This window comes from Porites lutea, chromosome 3 (genome assembly GCF_958299795.1).
Source record: "Porites lutea chromosome 3, jaPorLute2.1, whole genome shotgun sequence".
Lineage (NCBI taxonomy): Eukaryota > Metazoa > Cnidaria > Anthozoa > Scleractinia > Poritidae > Porites > Porites lutea.
In genome coordinates, this window is record NC_133203.1 from 25,925,539 (window position 1) to 25,944,675 (window position 19,137).

The 19,137-nt window shown below is 37.9% G+C and overlaps 1 protein-coding gene across 1 annotated transcript; it reads right to left on the reverse strand.

The window, feature by feature from the left end:
* Window positions 1-626: 626 nt before the first annotated feature.
* LOC140930786 (protein white-like) lies at window positions 627-19,137 on the reverse strand. The gene is made up of 19 exons (XM_073380502.1): window positions 18,909-19,137; window positions 17,893-17,941; window positions 17,012-17,198; window positions 15,827-15,898; window positions 15,208-15,306; window positions 14,316-14,482; window positions 13,616-13,687; window positions 12,811-12,913; window positions 11,475-11,543; window positions 10,668-10,708; window positions 8,827-8,932; window positions 7,071-7,202; window positions 6,611-6,703; window positions 5,407-5,464; window positions 5,068-5,145; window positions 4,277-4,382; window positions 3,924-4,024; window positions 3,122-3,204; window positions 627-1,420 (listed from the first exon to the last, which is right to left on the reverse strand). The coding sequence occupies exons 1-19, from the start codon at window positions 19,123-19,125 to the stop codon at window positions 1,319-1,321; spliced, it is 1,935 nt and encodes a 644-aa protein (XP_073236603.1). The 5' UTR covers window positions 19,126-19,137; the 3' UTR covers window positions 627-1,318.

Consider the following 19,137-nt stretch of genomic DNA (forward strand, 5'->3'; position numbering starts at 1 on the left):
TGAGATGGTAGATAGCCAACGAGGCCCAGTTGGCTATAATAATCTCATATCCAACAAGCGCGAGGGCAAGTTGTTTTATTTAAAACGCCCATGAAACATCGAGAATTCTTTCCGACTTTATTTGTAATAAACAACCGACTTTCAGCTTGTTTTTAATTTTAAGTAGACGCATACAGTTACCATATTTGGAGAATATGTTATATTTAACAAATAGATTCCATGTTGCCGTGCGTCTGTTCAGTAATAGATCACAGATGACGTCAAAATGTCGTAAAAACAAAGAAGTGGCACACGAGCCGCCGGCGAGTGTGTCACTGTTGTTTTTACCACATTTTGACGTCCTCTGTGATCTATTACTGAACAGACCCACTTCTTTATCTAGAATTGGAGCTCTAGAATTGGATTATCCGATGATTCAGTTTTTAGTAATAGTTTGTAGTTTTCAACCTCCGCATTACCAGTTATGATTATAAGGCCTTCTCAATCTGTGCTGGAATCATTTTAGTGCCTTTATCCATATACATGCAAAAAATGTTTATAGAGCGATGAGAAAGATATCAATCAAATTTCGTTAATTAACGCATTGTAAAAAAAGAAAAGAAATACACGAAAACAAAAGCTATGACAAGAAATTGATTGTCCCCACTTCACCCCTTCTAAGAGAAGAGCAACATATTTGACTGAAGTCAAACGTTTACTGAGCAATGGACCAAGTATGTTATGTTATAATCAACATAAGCCAACAAAGTTTAAATCGTCTTTAATCCTAATTTTTCCGTGTGCGTCACTGTTAATAGAAGCTTACACTACTGAATTATCCTCAGACGTACATAAGTGTAGTAGTGTTTAAATTGAAAGCAGATGATGGAGTATGTGCGTGCAGTACAATGTACACTACTGACAATAGACTATTTTACGGTTGTGGACTTAGTACCCTAGCCTTCTTGTGATCATGAATGTGAGGCTGAGGTTAATCTTGTTTTGACACAAACCACCTTTGCTTTGTTATGGAAATTGTCCTTGCGAAATACAAGTTAGCATAAGAATAACTTGATTTACAAAGAAGGAAGGTTATTTCAAAACAAGGTCAACTCCAGCCTCGCTTCCATACATAAAAATCTGTAAAATGACCTATTATGGTGAAAATATCAATAGTCATTTAGAGTTCAGATTTTATTCTTGATGTGTTGCTCTGCAATGTTCTTTCTTCGCGATAAACAATTGTAAAAAGTGCTATGAAGCAGCCGTTCAGTCGCGCGTGAAGTGGCTTTTCTCTTTGCCTGTCCGAGCTGAAGTAGAGGAGATTTCTTTTACTGCTTTACGGTTTTCTGTAAGTGCTCCTCAACAAAATAAGGAATGCTATTATGCGAAAGGCAATAATCAAAGCCAACAGACCACAGATGTCAATCAGTAGATGATCCTGTCAAACAAAAATAAAACGTGACACAATTCATTATCGCCGAGGTCTTTTGAGCGACACAGTTAAACTCGACAACTTCTGCTCTACCTTTTCAAGTTAAGGACAAATAGGAACATAGCCACATTTAAGTCATTCCTTTTCACACCCTCAAAACCTCTCCCCTATCAAACTGCTGACACATCCATCTTGCCATTGAAGCATTTTTTTATTCCCCATCAAACTTTGCTTTTGCAGCTACTGTTCCCTTAAAAGAGGGTTGTAGCGTAAAACCTTATATGGTATACCTGTATTTGGGCATGACCATGTGCTCGGTATCAGTTGCTGTAGAAGCTCAGGGGCACCCAACGTCAATTTTCGGAAGATATCTGTTCGGAAGACGATTTGAGATCTAGAATTTTTGGAACATTTGTTGTAAAATTTCTTGCTTGCCTGCCTCTCCCAGGATTTTCGAACATCTAAAAAATCGTATAATTGCCCATTTTAAACGGATTTTTACCCTAAAAAGGTCACCTAGAATTTTCGGGAGCCTTTATTCTGGCTGAAATTTTCGAAAACGTAAGTTTTGATCTCTATAATTTTCGGATCACTAAGCTTTCAGCTAGGTAATCCGAACAGATTTAAAATTTTTAGTGGGATAAAAATGTGCCTATATCTACCGTTTAAATACTAAAATGCTTTTAACAATACCATGTTTAAGTGGTTTTGACCTATATTCTCGTTGGGTGCTCCTGGAAGCTGCCATTTTGATTATGTATTAAATTAGTTGTGTTCATCAAAACGTGTGTTTAATCGCCTCCGACACTACAAGGGTTTTTGAGCGACACACTTGAACGTGATAACCTCTGCTCCACCTTTTCAAGTTTTAGGGGATAATTCCCTCCAAATCTTCGTTTAAAGACATTTAAAAACAGCTTTCGTATAATTATACTATAGCAACTAAGAATAAGACCAGCCCGTTAGTAAGTAATTCGTGATTGATTTCTAATTGCTTTCATTCAAAGTATCACAAATTTTGGCGAAACGAACTCTTCAAGCCATTTTCCACCTCAGGTGGTAATACAGGCATGTCGACTGCTCCATGGATTATTTAACAGTTAATGAATGAGGCTGAATATCTCATGAAGAATTATGGAGATCGAGGAGGATGTTATCCGTCGAGGCCGTAGACCGAGGCGGATTATGCCCTCCGAGATCTCCATAATTCTTCATATGAAACGAAAGCCGAATTCAATAATTGTTTTATTATTCATTCAAAATAATTTCTAGTTTAAAAACATAGGTAAAACATGCTTATCTCCATCGATGTTAAGTTTATCTTCGATAGTTCACGTTTAGGGTTGTTCAGCTCCGCAAATAAACTCCAAATAGCAGATGTCGCCCTTCGAGTTGTCTTCTTGCTGTTCTTGCCATGCTTTTAGCTATTATTTCGCCTAGTTCTCACTCTTGAAACGAGTGAAATGTCCGCCATTTTTGTTTTGACAAACAAAACAACTTAACCTCGTCCCCAGGTCTTCTCGGTTAACGATGCATTAACCTAAACGAAGGCTGCACTTTTGACGTCATCGGTTCATTAAACACTAAATTCTTCCAAATTTGGTCATCAGTGGCTGGTTATGGTGAATTATGCGAGTGCTTTTAGCCAATCAGAATCGGGGAAATATTTTGAATGAATAATAATTACTTTTTATTATCGATATTTACCTTATCCAGGCCGCGGGACTCGATAGCCTCTTCCCCATTGCCAATACACGGCAGGTGTGATGCTTTGCCTTTAAAACTGCATGCTGCATAACAAGAACAACAACGTTAAACTGAGGTACGAGGAAAGTACGATAGCAGGCATTAGCCGTTTTACACTAGGGACGGATAATTCGTCTCAGAGGGGTGGCGGATCAACTGGATAATTCGCGTCAGACTGATAATTTTGGTTTTAATATTAAAGACGGATTGTACGACTTAGAAGAATGTATAATCCGTCTCTTGTGTAAAAACGGCCATTATGGCCTTCTGTACACTGCAAATTACTCCTATCTCTTAGTGTTTCGTATTCAGTATTAATTAGTCTATACTAATTACCAGCAATAAGGGTAAATTTTAACTGGGTAACGGACAGGAAGAGTTTACTTTCTCATAGAAAATCATGTCGAGGCAAAATACTGGAAAATTAATTTTGTAACATAACATCGAACGGATCAGTGGTGTATTTGAGCATAACCCTATTGTACCAGTTCTAGAATCGCAATCAGTGTATAGATAGCTAGGCGCAGCTCAAGTATATGACGCAGAAAACTTGTTCGCCCTTGGTCGAAAAACATGAGCTGGGACATAACGGCATTATGTAGAAGGAAAACTTCTACTGTTGTTCTGGTAGAGGCAAAATAGAAAAAGGGAATCGATACTCGCAGCGAGTCACGATGTTCTTAAAGTACACAAATAAATCAATAAATAAACAAACAAACAATAAATAAATAAATGCGGATGAATGAATGAATGAATAACCTACTTATGTTTCCATAATTGTCCCACTGATTGATAGCCATTGCCTCAAATCCGTAGTTCCACCAGGAAAAAAATTGCACAACCTTTAACCACCATGGTAAGGTTCTGCAATACAAAACCAAATGTTACATATTAAACAATACTTGACCCTAGGCGATTGATACTTAAGATGATTTTTCATTCAGCTACAAGTAACTACTATATTTTGCGACGTGTACTTAAAAGTACGATAAATCAATCAAAAGGATTACACCAAAACTGGCAGTGGAAACTAAGAGTGACGAAGTCACGGCAAAATTTGCAGGTATAAATCTTCCGTTACCTCAAATTAACAGGACGTAAAAGAGATAGACTCACGTGTTGTCCTTGAAGAATCCGCCCAGAAGTAAGAATGGTAGAACCATGGGCTCGATGATAGCAATAGAGGCTGACGAGGTTGGCGCAAAAGCCGAGATGACGTATGCTAAAATAGATAAAAGATAGCTTTGCAGCCATTTTTAGGGCCTTCACAGGCGAGGTTAGTCACATTGTACAAAAACGCTATGCTTTGGATACTTAAAATCACCATTGTAAATTATGTGGGCTCCATATTTTCCTTACCCCAATACGTTTCTTGCCTGCCAGTAGGGCGGTTTGGTACCTCGTGACTTACCAACTGAAAGGGCCTATTACGACTAACCGCGTGAACTTGTGATATTGGCCTCTTCCATGCATCCAGCTATTACATTCACGACGTAGAAATATTGATATCTAATGTCTTTACTAGAGAAAACTCCAGCAGAAATGTCTAAAAAATAATGTTTTGTTAAGATTATTTTCTTTTCTTTTTTTTGAATGAAATTTCTTAGTTAACAATATGAAGTAAAATATTTCGTCAACCTGAGTAAATGCTTTTTTCAGCCGCAGGAAATGTCCATAGCTTTAACATTTCATTAGCCTGCGTGGCAGGCGCTTGGAAGTAATGGGCACAAGAAAGAATTAATGGGGATGCGAGCGAGACACGCGTGTCTCTCTCACGCTTCGTTCTTTCTTGCGCCCATTACTTCGAGGGGCCCGCTACGCACGCTAACATTATATAAAGAAAGCACCAATTTTTCTACACTTATTACTGCATTTACCTCAAGACCATATGCGTAAAACATACTTACTGTAAGAAACAGAGGCCATACTGACCAAGACAAGTATTCCGTAAGCGAAAAGAAACCTTAGAGGATCGGCCCTCAAACCTACAAATTGCAAATTTCGAATTAAGAAATGTATGAACTTTAAGAACAAGCTTAAAAGATGCCAAATAAAATATCGGTTGAAATCAATTTGCTTTATACTTTACTATACATTTTTTTTCTGAAGATGGTGATTGATGAAGACCAGCTGTTCAGCTCTCAAAGAAAAGGAAAACAAACCAACAACAATAACTAACAGCAAGTTAAAAACAGCCGGGATAATTAGTGTCTAAAACATAATGAGGGGATTCTGTATCAACCTACCTGCCATCCAGTATCCAATAGCAATCATCAAAAGAGGGCCAAAAACAAATTGAGGTACCTATGAAGTTGTTAGATAGGGATTAAAACTTTTTCAAAATATAGTAGCTTGCAACACAATGTAGAGAGTTTTCATATGACGTAACGGTGGCCATAAATTTGTGTTCCAATTAAACGATGAAACGGCGGCCATGTTGGTGTTCCAAACCAATCCCATGGGAGTCGAACTCTTTTCTTACGTGACGCTTTCGTTTGTTCCGATAAATTTGTATAGGCTGGTCACGTGAGTGAAAACTGTCTATTCCTGGCTGAATTTATATGAAAAATAACGATGCATTTATATGTATGCAACCTGCAGGACATACGAGAAAAATTTCTGGGAGAACAAACAATGTGCCGAGTCGAAAATTATGGCCTGTTTGGTTCAAAAAGGCTAAATGTTAATTCAAAAAATCTTAAAAATACCAACAGGGCGGGATAGTGTGATTTTAGTTAATTGTTCATATTTCGAATTGTACGCTTAAAATTGGCTAAACAATTTAGTACTGACAAAATCACTTCCACGATTTCTAATGATTTTTTAAGCATTAGAAAACGTTTTCTGTGTTTGCATAGCCTGATATAAACAGGAGAGGGGTTGGGAGAATTTGAGACAGTATGCAAACCCGAGACGAAGTCGAGGGTTTGCATAACTACTGTCGAGTGTTTATATCAGGCTATGTAAATACAGAAAAAAAGTTTTCTATTGCTTTTACAAATCAACTTTCCCGAGAAAAGACAAAAAAAATTCTTTGTTATGGCACTGATTAAAAGAGAAATTCTTACACTGGTGCGAATTCTCGTACACGTAGTCTTGCACGCGTAATCAGTTTTTGTTTTGCAAAAAGCTGCTTTCCAAAATACGGATTTTTCTCGCTTAAATGTCAGCTTAAGCGAAAAAAATTGACACAGCATGTTTATACAGATTTTCCAAGTTTCAGCCGACGTGGGAATCGGTAAAGAAAGTAAACTTGTCGAGTTTTCAACTCAAAAACTTTTTCAAATTCGTGCCTGCGTGATTAGCGGGAGAAAAGCAAAACATCTTGACGTCACAACCATGTTTACTTGACTCTCATGCAAACACACCTCTCGGCCAATCAGAGCGCGCGTGCTATTTTAGTTATTTTTTAAATATAAGTGGTGTGTCTGGAACACATCTGACGCTTACCTGAGCAAAGGTTTTGCAAAGGAAGTAAATATCCGTTCGATACATCCCACTATGGTTATCTCTTAAAAATACCCTTCGCTCCTCTGGAAATGTCTGGTCAAAACAAGTAGAGATTTGCTATGTCGTGGTAATTCTAGAATAAATCACCTCATTGAGATTGTTTTAAGCTACTATGGTATGTACGTATTCCAAGTGATCCTTTTTCACATCTTAAAATACCTAACACGAAATACAATGCTAACATACATGTAAAGTATAAATTGCAAACAACTAAATCATGGAGGGAGCTCCTTACCGTCGAAACGTTTTGGTGACATATCCAGTATCGTATGAAGAAAAAGTAGGGACAATGGTATAGTATAGCTGCAGCACATGTCTTTATAAAAGACTATAAACTCCCCACGATTCAATCGATTCCCGCGCTCACGTTCCCGCGTTAACTCATTTAAACACTACTTACAAATACGACTGAGTAGATCTGAATGTATGAAGTCGACGTAATAAGGTAGAACATTACACCAAAGACGTTATAAATGCCATCCTGACCACCACATGATTTAAAGAAAAAGAGTCCAGTCATAAGTCCTGCAAACTTAAAATGGTTTAACAGTTACAGCCAGCCACATAAGAAATAATACGTGGAAAACTGAGGCGAGATATCATTAGGATTAACTCAAGCCTGGTCTCTCTTACCGTACCTCTCTTAGGCAAACACTTCTCTTAGATAGACTGGTCTCAAAAAAAAAAGAGGAATCTCTATTCACGTTCATATGTACATTTGTACTCCAGTCCAATTTGGGCAACGCTGGACAACGTTCAATGTATAAAGATGAAATCCTCGCCAAACTTGACGGCTAAAGGTTGCTTGTAAAATGTTTAATAAATCACAACCAAATGATTCTTAAATCCATCTGACTTTTGTTTCATTTTTGATTCGTCTTAGGGATATTTTTGAAAGTATTATGTTAACAGCAGAAAAACCAATTTATTACCCCTATGGCAAAAGAACCCTAAACAACTGCATACAGAAATCAAATAGAGAGCGAAGAACGGCTAATCTTCACGCGAAATATTCCTTTGTTATTTCAAGAAAGGATTTCTTTCTTGTGACACCTTCAAGTCATCTATAATATATTAATTTAGCCAGGGCTAAAGGCGAAGCTCTCGATTATATTTATAGTTTGTTCAAAAAAAATATAAAATCGTGTAATGCTAAGAGGCGAAGGCAACGGCGGAGAACGGTGAAAAACAACAATAGGTCTAATTAGCAAAAAAAGCAACTTTGCAATTGCAGCACACTTTTGTGTACATTTCTTTGCCGTTGTTTTGCACGACTACAAGGTGAAACTTGCAGAAACTTCTTAGTTACACGTTTTATTGAGGAAATGTCGTACGTGTTCTCGTTCATTTTTTTTTTTACTGCCGCTCATTTTCACTTTGCATTGGGGGCCGCTAACATTTCCCATTTTGTCACCACCGCTAGAAAATTTTCATGTTGTGTTTCCAACAAAAAACTGTCTCATTTGTTTTTTATCTCTCGCTCTAGACCTCCAGCTCTGTCGCCCTTTTTCTCGTTGAGCTTCGCTGGCCTGCCGCCTACTTTCTCTTTTTCTCGGTCTTTCTCCTGCTCTATATTCCAAATTTGTGGACATGGCAGTTAATCTAAACTAAATACCTTACACAACACGGATACAGAAACAATTTCCGCTTTCCGTTTTTGTCTTTATTGACTCTTCAGTTGTCTCTGCTTTACAAGACGCCGGTAGCTATGCGATTTCCCACCAAAATAACCTCGAGTTACATTTAGGTTGCCATACCTGTTGATTGAGTTATTTTACATTGGTATGCCTGTGGTGCAGACGGACAGTCGGGCGGTCGGTCGGTCGGTGTACAGTCACGTGATTACCAAATTTTTCTCGGATGGGTAGATAACTTCATTTTCTTACACATGGTGCTCCTCTGGCGCGAGAGCTCCGCTACGATGGAATTTCTGCGCTCTTCTCTCAGACCTAATTTCTAGGGGAAACTAGTGGTGGTGTCCCAAAATTTCGGCTGTTTTCTTAAGCTAACGTAGACTGCCTGTCATAATGGATGCATCTCAGTCTAGTTAGTTACTTGCAAGAGGCAAAATGGGGAATTGCAAGCTACTAGCTCTAGTTTTTCTCAGACTCATCATTTCAAACACAAAATATAGTTCATGAATGCAGGGTACTTACTATACTCTGAAGAAATCGCATTTTGAAGACTGTGGAGTCACGGTTATTTGTAAGCCAGGATCGCCAGAGAACAGACCGAAATTGCTGGAACCAAGACACTTTGTACCTAGAAAAAATAAAAATTATGAAAAGCTTGTATTGTGGACGTTGTGAATATTACGTTTTGTCCGACTTTGTATTTGTAGGTTTTTTTTTTCTCAGACTAGTGACTCCATCAGTGCTAAACCCCTTGTTATTTTTATATGTTACTTTTCTTCCTAAGAGCTATTGTTTTTCTTGTATTTATAGTTTAACTAAAATTAATAAGTCTATTAAAAAATAGCGCAATATGTCCACGGTCGATTGTTCAGGAGTTAATAATGTTTTCGTTTTTTGTGTTGTTTTGTTATCTTCTATATTAATGAAGCATTTTTTCTTTCCCTTTAATTTAACTGAAAATTCATTAAGTACTTACGATTAATTATTTTTATATCTGGATCAAATTGTTGGCTAGTTCGAGGTGCATGAATTTGACGAAATTTTATGACATAGCTCCCTAAAAAGAATTTAAAACACTTTGGGCGATTAACTGCAGTTGCATTGCAGATATCAATTAATTGCAGAATACACTCAGTATAGTTTAAGCAAAGACGCTTTTGAGCGACCAACGTCAACCGGAAGTGGATATTTTGCATTTTTGGGCAAATCGTCTCTATAAACGTATTTAGCAATACAAATTCGGTAGCGTTAAGACATGAAAGGGAATAGGCCTCATTTCCGGTAAACGCGCTTCGCTCAAAAACGTCATTAGAGACCTGAAGATACCTCGATATCGGTGAACGGGTACGGGTAGTGTACCCGTACATGTAAAATGTTCATGTGCGTGACTATTTCGATTAAGATACCCGAAGAGCAAGCACGCAAAATTAACTTTGTACATGCATATCGCTTAATGCATACAAAATCTCCCTGAAATTCTACACTTCATATCTTAACAACAAGCTGCAACAAATAATTCATTCATACATAAGCTTATTGAAATATCATAGAAAGGTTTTAAGAAACTTGGCGGGAAGTCCCTCGACCGAAAGCTTGTTATCGCAAACCCCGCCATTTGATCGAGGCACATCACCAAACAATTCCTTTGATTGTCAACTTCAACAGTGACTCCCATGCTAAATTTTTCAATGCTATTTCTTTTGCGAAACTCAAACGTTCGAGCAATTCTCAGAAATCGCCCCAAATACCGCCACAACTTGATATCGTTTCAGAGTTCAACCTGCGCATTTGAGGTCCAAAATCAATACATTTTAAAGCGCTTTCTTTACAGCTAAAATTCAAATTTGGCAAAAATATTTGAACAGGCTTGCAATAACATTGCCAAGGAGTCATACAATTTACATTTGTACTTAAAAAGTCTTAAAAACTTACTCGTTTCTCCATCATGTAGGACTTGCAGCTACTCGTAAATCTTCTACGGGTAAACTGGTGTCTACCCCGGAAAAACGGCTGGTTCTACCGGGTAATGTCGATGACGTCACCACAAAATGAAAAAAAAAACATGGCACTACCCGTTACCCGTAAACCGATTTCGGGGTATCTTAAGGTCTCTAATATTGCTTACACTCCCTATTTAGCGGAATCTGAGGCCTTCTGGTAAGGGGTCCCCACTCATTAAGACCTTGTGGTGTTGAAGGGGTTGTCCATGGTTCATAACGTGAGAGTGGATTTTCTTTCTTATATCCCCCCTCGAGCTGAAAAGGAATGTTTGTGTAGTGTTCTACTTTACGCTTTAGAGATTTCTAAACAAAATATCCTGCAGGAAGGATATGCAGTTTTGAACGTTTCTGGGAACTACTTACGGTGAGCGACGTACAGCATAGTCATTACCAGAAAACGAGTCCTAAAACAAACAAAAAAAATCAATTAGTATAGCACGAGGCTTAGGCTTGACAGAAGTTTAGCAATGCTTATTAAACAACACTGACAGAACTGAACAAGGAGTACATTTTCATTGTTCGTTTTTTTTTCTTTTTCTAATCCTTTACGTATACCAAGAGTGGATAGAGTATACACACTAGAGAAAAGTCATAATGGTTGCTTTTTTTTGTTTGGCCTTTTTTAATTAGGTCTTCTTCAGTTTTAACAGATGTAAAATGACATGAAAAAGTGGTTGCCAAAGTCATGTGTACGACAAACGTGAGATATCCTCAAAATAGTGCATGATTGATAAAAACAGCTCAAAACAATTCTTATGGATAAAACTGACTGACTCTTTTCACTGCCTTTGTTCTTTTTTACCACACAGTTTATTAATATATTTCCCCTGTCACTGAAGTGGGAGGGGAGGGTGCAGGCAATTTTTGTTAGAGTCAGGCTTTGTAAGAGAGGGAGAAGACGCGTAGCAAAAAAACCCTATGACCTTAGTCCTAAATATCTCGGCTTCTGTATGTAGCTAAAAATCACTGGATTACGTTTTGTATTATCTCAAAGTGTCAAACATTTTATTCTTTCTCGATATACCTCAAACCTAGTCTGCATACCTATTTCAGTATTTTCCACGTTGGCTTTTTACCGTCCACATAACAATTCCATATCTCTCTTTGAGAAAGCAACATTTTAGTTTCGGTGCTGCAAAACCAGTTTGGTCGGATTTATGTCTTACTCACCTGTAAAACTTTTTTAGCACGTTTTGTTTCGTTTGCGGCACTTTCTTGAGTGTACGCATCACAAATTGTCTGGAATTTAACCAAAAACAAAAAAACAAACAAAAAACAAACAAACAAAACAAAACAAAACAAAAAAAAGGCTGGAGTGAACAAGTAACTTAGAAGATAGATAACATATGAACAACATGAGCTCGTACAGTTAATGTTCTTCATCTTGACGGTTCGGTTATTTTGCTTAGAAAAAGAATAGAAAGAAAGGTTGCAAGAAGTACGAGAAAATAGAGGCGACAGATACAACTTATGACCTTAATTTATGTGCAGTTGAGAGAGCTTGAAAGTTTGCAATTGACAGAGCTTCCGGCCTTACAGTTTAGTATTTACAGATGATTGTGTTCGTTGTATTTTAATTAAATCTCTCTAAGCAGAAGTTTGACTGAATTTCACTTTGAATTTCTTGAAGCATTATCTATGGGTTTTAATTGACTATTAACATTAAAGACTTAAAAGAGCTCGAGAACATGGCCCAGGTACTGTGTAAATCCTAGATACCTTGGAGGCCGCCACCTAAACTGACTATGCCTCGGTTTTGTCAAAGATGAATCTTATTGGTCAAAGAATGAAAGATGGTATTATTTTAACCTCGGTGAAACAAATGTGAAGATGAATAATCAGCATGATCACGAGCATGGGACAAAGAAGAGATCTGAGTCCCCGACTGGATTCGAAGCTATGACCTCCCAAAGACTGGGCGGGAGCTCCATCCACTGGTTGTTCGATAAGCTAAGGATAGGAAAGATTCGTATCAGAGAGGCTGAATTTGTAAAGATTCACTTACAGTGATAAAATTTGTTTTCCTCGACAAGTTTTCCTTATCAGGGTTGCCACTTTAAGTGTGACGTGTGTCTTCTCAAATAATTAAAGGATTGAGCTACGATATTTGTCAAAACTCAGACTGTGGGAACTGCCACCAAATTGAGTGAAACGCTGAAAACATTAAAGGAAGGTATACTTAACACCGCAGATACAAAAGAAGGCATGGATTGACAAACTTTTGAAGAAGATTGAAACGGATTGCAGTTGTGGGTTTTGAAAGCTTGTTAGCCTAACAGTTTTTCAAAGTTCATTTTTGTCATGTGTAACGTTTGTTACATTGCTTGGCTTGTCTTTGTTAGACATAAAGCGTGATTTTGTCATTCACCAAAATTTGATTGTCATTCACCAAAGTTTTATAGGAAGTACGGACCTGTACTGGCGCTATGAACAAAATGAAGTAGCCAGCCATAACACAGACTCTTAAATGACTATACAATGTGTAAAAAATCAGTGCTATTCCAACCTTAACTCTCTTGCGGCAGTTTTCTTCATCGCCAGGCTTGATGGCCAGGGTACGGACAAAGAAGTCAGCTGGGTTAAAGTTGTCAGGACAAGTATAACCTAAGCTGTGAGTGAAAGCAATGTACGAGTTAAAAGAGCAATGCTAAGAGATTTTGGCTTTGTAATGTGGTACCTAAGAATTTGAATGTGAATCCAATGCAAAATGAAAGGAAACAGGGTTTTCAAGAGTACAGTTTTCAAAAGTTATGTCTTTTTTTTTTGTGTTGCTTGCTTACACCGGCCTACCTAGCAGCAGACGATAGATAGGCCAATTCTTTTTCTGTAGTACTCATAGCATATACTGTATATAGTACCTTTAGTACCAAAAACATTATAGACGTATAAAGAAAAAAAAAAGATTAAAGTTTACAATATTTGACTAATAACAACATTGCCAGTTGATTTAAACAAAAAGTTCGTAATTAAGTCTGATTACGAAAAGTCAAGAAAAATTTCTCTTTGTTTATATTCCTTTTTTTCCAAAAGAATGCTATCATAATGGCAAAAATAGGCATGTCACTCCCTTTAAAAGTACCAAAACATACTTACATGAAAAAACCTTACTGCTTTGAATAAATTATTTTACTAAATTATCAATAGAATATAAACTCTCTATCAATGTTACACATTAAAACGTATTATACATTGAAAAATGACTATACGTTCTCGACATTCAACGAAAACAGTACGAAACTTAAACTTGGTAAAACTTAAGTATGAAACCCATAAATGACGTTCAACATGTAAACACTATTTTTGTAGTGTACCATTTAAAATAGTGGATGGCATTTTCCGTGGATCCCATAAAGGCAATTCTACCTTCAGCTAGCATCAAAATACTAAAATAAAAAATTAAAATAGAAAAAAACATTAGGAAATGAGTTCTGTCGAGTGTGAAAGTGAGACAATTAAGATCAATTCAATAAACTTTAGTGGAATAAAGGCAGTCAGAATATCTTCTGCTTACTTATGTTACTTACTTAAGGCACACAGTCCTGTGTAAGTATACTTGATTTCTAGGGTGGGAAAGGGCACTCTTTATAATGGCGGGGATATACGGTGGGGATCCACCCGAAAGGGGGGCTTTTTTTTCAAAGCGAGTTATACCAAAAGGTAGGAATTCGCAAGTTCAAGTATATGAAAGGGTAGAAAGTACTTTAAAAGTCCAAACGACGCTTTTTCTTGCTAAATAATTTCAATTTATTAAACGTGAAACTAATTAACATGAAGAGTTTCTATTTTAGCGATTTAGTCTACATTATTCAGTACCGTGTTCCTTTTTATTAATAGAAGGTACATGAAAGGGCTACCCTTTGGGTAAAAAATGGTATAAAAAATAGCAACGGTCTGGAACTTGGGGCGGGCCTCTCTTTAAGATAATATGTTGACTTAATTAGCTATGATAACTTGATAACTTGATATAAGTTATTTCACCTTGTCCTCTTTTCACATATCAACGTACTGTACCTGTGAAACATGGCGTACACTTCAGAGGAAGGCTGATGAATGGTGCAAATGATTGTTCTTCCTTGATCAGCAAGCTGCTGCATTGTTGCAACCAAATTTTGTGCCATGAACGAATCAAGACCGGAAGTAGGTTCATCAGCGAACAGCAAGGGCGGGTCTGTAATGATCTGATGTACAAAATTAAAGATAAAGTAGTTTGTTCAGTTGGTTGGGAACAAGACTTCAATCCAGACTAGCCCAGGTGTGATTCCCGCTCTGACCAATAGTCAGGGTAATGAAATAACTAAGGAGAATGCGCAGCCTTCGCTCATTTATTCACTAATCATCGGAGGATTCCGGATCATCAAATAAGAGGCCCCCGGTCATCTAGGCTCTAATCCAGCGTTCACATTTAGTGCTCGGCACATTGCCCAAGTGCTAATGTGAACACACCCTTTTTACCAAATACCCACGCTAGAATTCGGCCAAGGTGCGGAGACCTTGTACTTGGTACTTTGGTACAGAAGCGGACAGCGGGTCCCTGTGTGAACACCGCTTTTGTTAGTCATGGGACAGTCACTGCTTTGCACTCGCTGCTCAGCTCATGTTTCAACAATGACGTTTGGGTAAACTGTTACATTTTGGGTATTCGAGTGCCGATACCCAGTCGCCCCTGCGCCTACCCGCTCCTTGGCCCCTCCGCTAGATTTGCTACTGCTGAAATTTAAAGGCACTCAGGCACTCTAAGAGGAAGAAGTGCTGGCACAGTCTTACAGGACTCTTAGTAGTCTTGTTCGAACTAAATCAGCCAAACCACCCACGACACCGGTACCTCTCCCAACGCGACCCTATATCTCGAAATTTAAATAGTCTACTCTTGAATTGAAACTATACTTGGTAAACAAACTGATACCTCTGAAGCAAACGAGAGCCTTCTCTTTTCTCCACCCGAAATTCCTTGCAGCCGTCCTGGTATTCCAATGAAAGTATCAGCGCATTTAGTCAGACCAAACTTTGAAAGAAGCACAAGTGAAACAAATTAGAGCTCTGCAAGAAACAACGACCCTGGTCCATCGTTTGTCGTTAGCACGCCAAACGGTGGAATGGATGCGAAGTAGATTGAAAGAAGGTATCCCATGAGTGTGGTAGGGTAGGTAGGAGTGAGGCTCTTACGTCCTCTTAGGTTGTATTCTTGGTAGATAATTTTTGACTGATTTTTATGCTTGGACAAAATGACCCTTTTGGATCACGTTCCTTGGCTGATGGAAACTAACAAATAGGCCACTTCCGAGTTCCAAAAACCCTCACTTTCAAAAGGAGGCTAGGTACTCAACCTTTCTTGTGAAAATGAGTTTTATTTGGATGAGAATGAAAAATGGTTTCCATATCAAAGGCTGAGCACCTACCCTCGTTTTGAAACTGAGGCCCAGGGGAACTTGGAAATAGCCTATTGGCCCCATTCGCACCCCCTTGTCGTCACTGTTATTTTTGGGTATCCTCCCCAACAAACGATACTTCCTGTGTTTTGTTACCTGAAGCATCACTTCTTGGACTCGTGCGATCCGTTGTTCACGGGAAACAGTTCCGTCCATACGCAGGGAAGCCTTCAGAAACAGAATGAATCAGAACAAGAGAAAGGTGTCATCATTATAATCAGTGTACCGTCTTCATCGTAACCATCATCGTCGTCCTTATCATCATAATCATCATTATCATCATCACTGTTTTCATAATGATAACATTAGTGAGCTTACGTAACAGGAAGGCAGAAAGAAGAGGACGGCAAAACGTTTGCGTGAAAAACCTGAAAGGGCTACTACTTGCGTGTTTTGTCGTACTTTAATTTCCTCAGATGAAAAGTTAAGGTGTAAGACCACTGCAAGAAACTTTGTACGACCAAACTTGCTCAACGTTGAATCGAAAAAGATCGCGATCAGTCAGAATTAATAAAAAGTGTAAATAAAATATACGAAGAAAAATAAAACGCGTCTTTCATCAGATTCGTCCTAAATAAGACCAAACTATCCCGTATAAACGGCACATTAAGACACGACTTTATAACAAAGACGTGTCTTATCGAAGAACAGGTGTGAAGGGCTGTTCTTAGATAAGACGCGTCTTAGCTAAATTTCAAACGAAATGTGCCGTTTATACGGGATAGTTTGATTCTTATTTAGGACGCGTCCTATATAAGACGCGTCTTAAAACGGCCCTATATATTGTCAAAAAGAAAACTGCCAGGACTGATCAAAGACTAGTTAGGATACATATTTCGCGTGGCCAATACCAGCCTTCATCAGGTTTTAATATTAGGAAGATCACGAAATTACAGAAATATACTGTATATATGCAGTACTACAATGGTCTTTTACGAAAAGATCTGTTTAAAGGGAAGTGAAACTTGGAGGAAATGTTTTTCAAACAAAATATTGTCACGCCGCATTTCACACAATGTTTGGCTGCGTTCCTCTTTTTTTTACCCCGTCCTGTTAAGTACGTTTACTATCTTTATCAGCAACACCATCATCAGGGATCTCAATGCCCACTCATGCGATCAGAAGCATCAAGTGGTTCTTGGCTCTGCATAAGACGGAAGTGTTTTGTTGGTATCTTATACGTACTGTTTACAGGCTGTTCCGAATTCCATCTATTTCACTAAGTTGGAAGATGCCATCTTTGGTTTCGAAAAAAATCGTTTAGCATTTTAAATCACTCACCTGAAAAGTAAGATGTTCCCTTACAGTCAAAGTTCCCACAAAAAGGTCTTCTTGTTGAATATATGCAGACATCGAAGTCATCTCTGATCTAATAGGACAATCATTCAATAACACGGTTCCAGTGACATCCATTTGGCCGATATTTCGTTGCGCCAACACATTCATTAAGGTCGACTTCCCAGCACCACTAGAAAAAGAAGAAGAAGAGGAAGAGGAAAAAAAAAACATCTTGCTTACAACTGGGATAACTGAAATACAAGATGACCTACTTTTAAGCGTTTATCGTTGAAAAAACGCGTAAGAAAACAGTTGAAAAAGCGCGAGACTACTTAAAAACACCATTTATTATATAAGCACTAATGAAATACCAGGTGAGCTTTCGCATAAAAACATGATATCTTCACACCTGAAAATAACATGTTATCTTCTCTTGTGAAAAGATCACCGTTGCTATGGCTACATAATTAATCGCGCCTTTCACGCCAAAAAACTGTTAAAGTGAAATGGTTTGGTATTTCATTGGTGTTTATATAATAAATAGAACATTACATGGCCGCTTGGAGATACGAAATTTCTCTTCTTGAGTTGAAGAAATATTTCACTCGTTCGCTGCGCTCACTCGTGAACTATTTTCCAACACTTGAAGAGAAATTTCCTATCTCCGAGCGGCCATGTAATATCCTTTATTTACAATTAGTGTAGATTCTATCGTGTCGCGTTTATGTCTTGCAAAGATGATTTTTTCGTAGTATGATAAGCTTTGAAGACTTCAATGTGTTTATTAGGTACATTTTTTGCTGAGGAGATCTGCTGTAGATCCTATCCAATTTCTTTGCGATCCTTTGCAATTAATGTTCAGTTGTTATTTATAAAATACTCACCTCGCCCCCATGACTGCTAATAAACTGCCAGCGTCAATCCTTCCACTCACTGTAATTAAAAAAAAGATAGTAGTATCTCCTACACAGGTCATACATCTCTGCACCTCTCCCTCTCAAAAAAAGGAGAGCATTACGAAATCACTGACGGCTGGAGTTCGATACGGGCAGTTATGGCGTAAACATGTCGGGCGAAGACGTCAGACGATACTCTTACCATTTGAAAGTGACACTCTAGTTGAACCTACTTTTATTCTTACTTCCGATTATACACAAGGAAGCATTTCGTTGATAAAGTTGCCACATCAAGATATTAACTAAGGATTTACCAAGCATCCCGCTCTTTATCGAGTAAATAAGGTGTTACCAAAATTCCCGCTCACTGATATTTTGTAATAAAGCATTTTTAATCCCCTTTACGTTTTACTTTTACCGCGTTTCTTTGTTACATTAATGTTTTGTTTTGTCACCTCAAACTGTTTATGTCAAGTCTGGTGTAGTTTTATCATATATTTGATAATGTTGTCATTGCCACATCGAAACGTTGTTTAAATCTTTTTTCGCTGAGTGTGTAACGAAATTAAGATTTCATTCGTCGGAAGTCGATATTTAATATACCCTCTAAGCAGCTATAGGAGTAGGTCTGAACCGTCTTCGATAAACTTCCTTGTTGGCTGAATTACGAAACTTTCGCTTTCTAGTTGATTGAATATTGCTTCGGATACGAACTGTTTTTTTTTTTCAACCAAAGCAGAACTGGGCCGTACGAAACAAAGTTTAAAAAAGAATATACATTTTTACAATTTTACCGTGAAAACTTCATTCATTCTTTGGCGAGGTCTAGAGAACACAAACAAAGGATATGAACAAATATGCATATTCATTACGTTTGTTTGTGTCCTTCAGGCATGGCGATAAGTTTCGTAAAAGGAAAATTTTGAATTAAATTTGAACATTGAAATGAGCCTATTAGTTGTTTGCAAAGACAAGCTAAATAGAAAGATAAAAGAGGTACTTACGGTTGTACAAGATTTGCTTCCTTGTCGGTTTTTCATGTTCTTCAGTTATTAAATGCAAACGTTTCCGTAGCGAAGGCTGGGGAACTTTGACAAATACATCGAGGTTTTCCCATGAAATTGAGACCTTCTCTCGTGTGTATTCAAAGTTGTTTAGCGGGCTGCGATTATAATCTCTGTTGCTTGTTGCGTTACTGGTTAAAACCTCATCATAAAGCATGTTGTTCAGACT

What these genes read in the sequence shown, in the direction of transcription:
- LOC140930786 (XM_073380502.1), bottom strand. Translation starts at nt 19,125, where the DNA reads ATGCTTTATGATGAGGTTTTAACCAGTAACGCAACAAGCAACAGAGAT. An exon ending in GTGCTAAAAAAGTTTTACAG is followed by an intron (nt 10,709 to 11,474) that starts GTGAGTAAGACA and finishes TGTTTGTTTTAG; the next exon opens with GACTCGTTTTCTGGTAATGA. An exon ending in TGCGATTTCTTCAGAGTATA is followed by an intron (nt 7,203 to 8,826) that starts GTAAGTACCCTG and finishes AACCATTTTAAG; the next exon opens with TTTGCAGGACTTATGACTGG.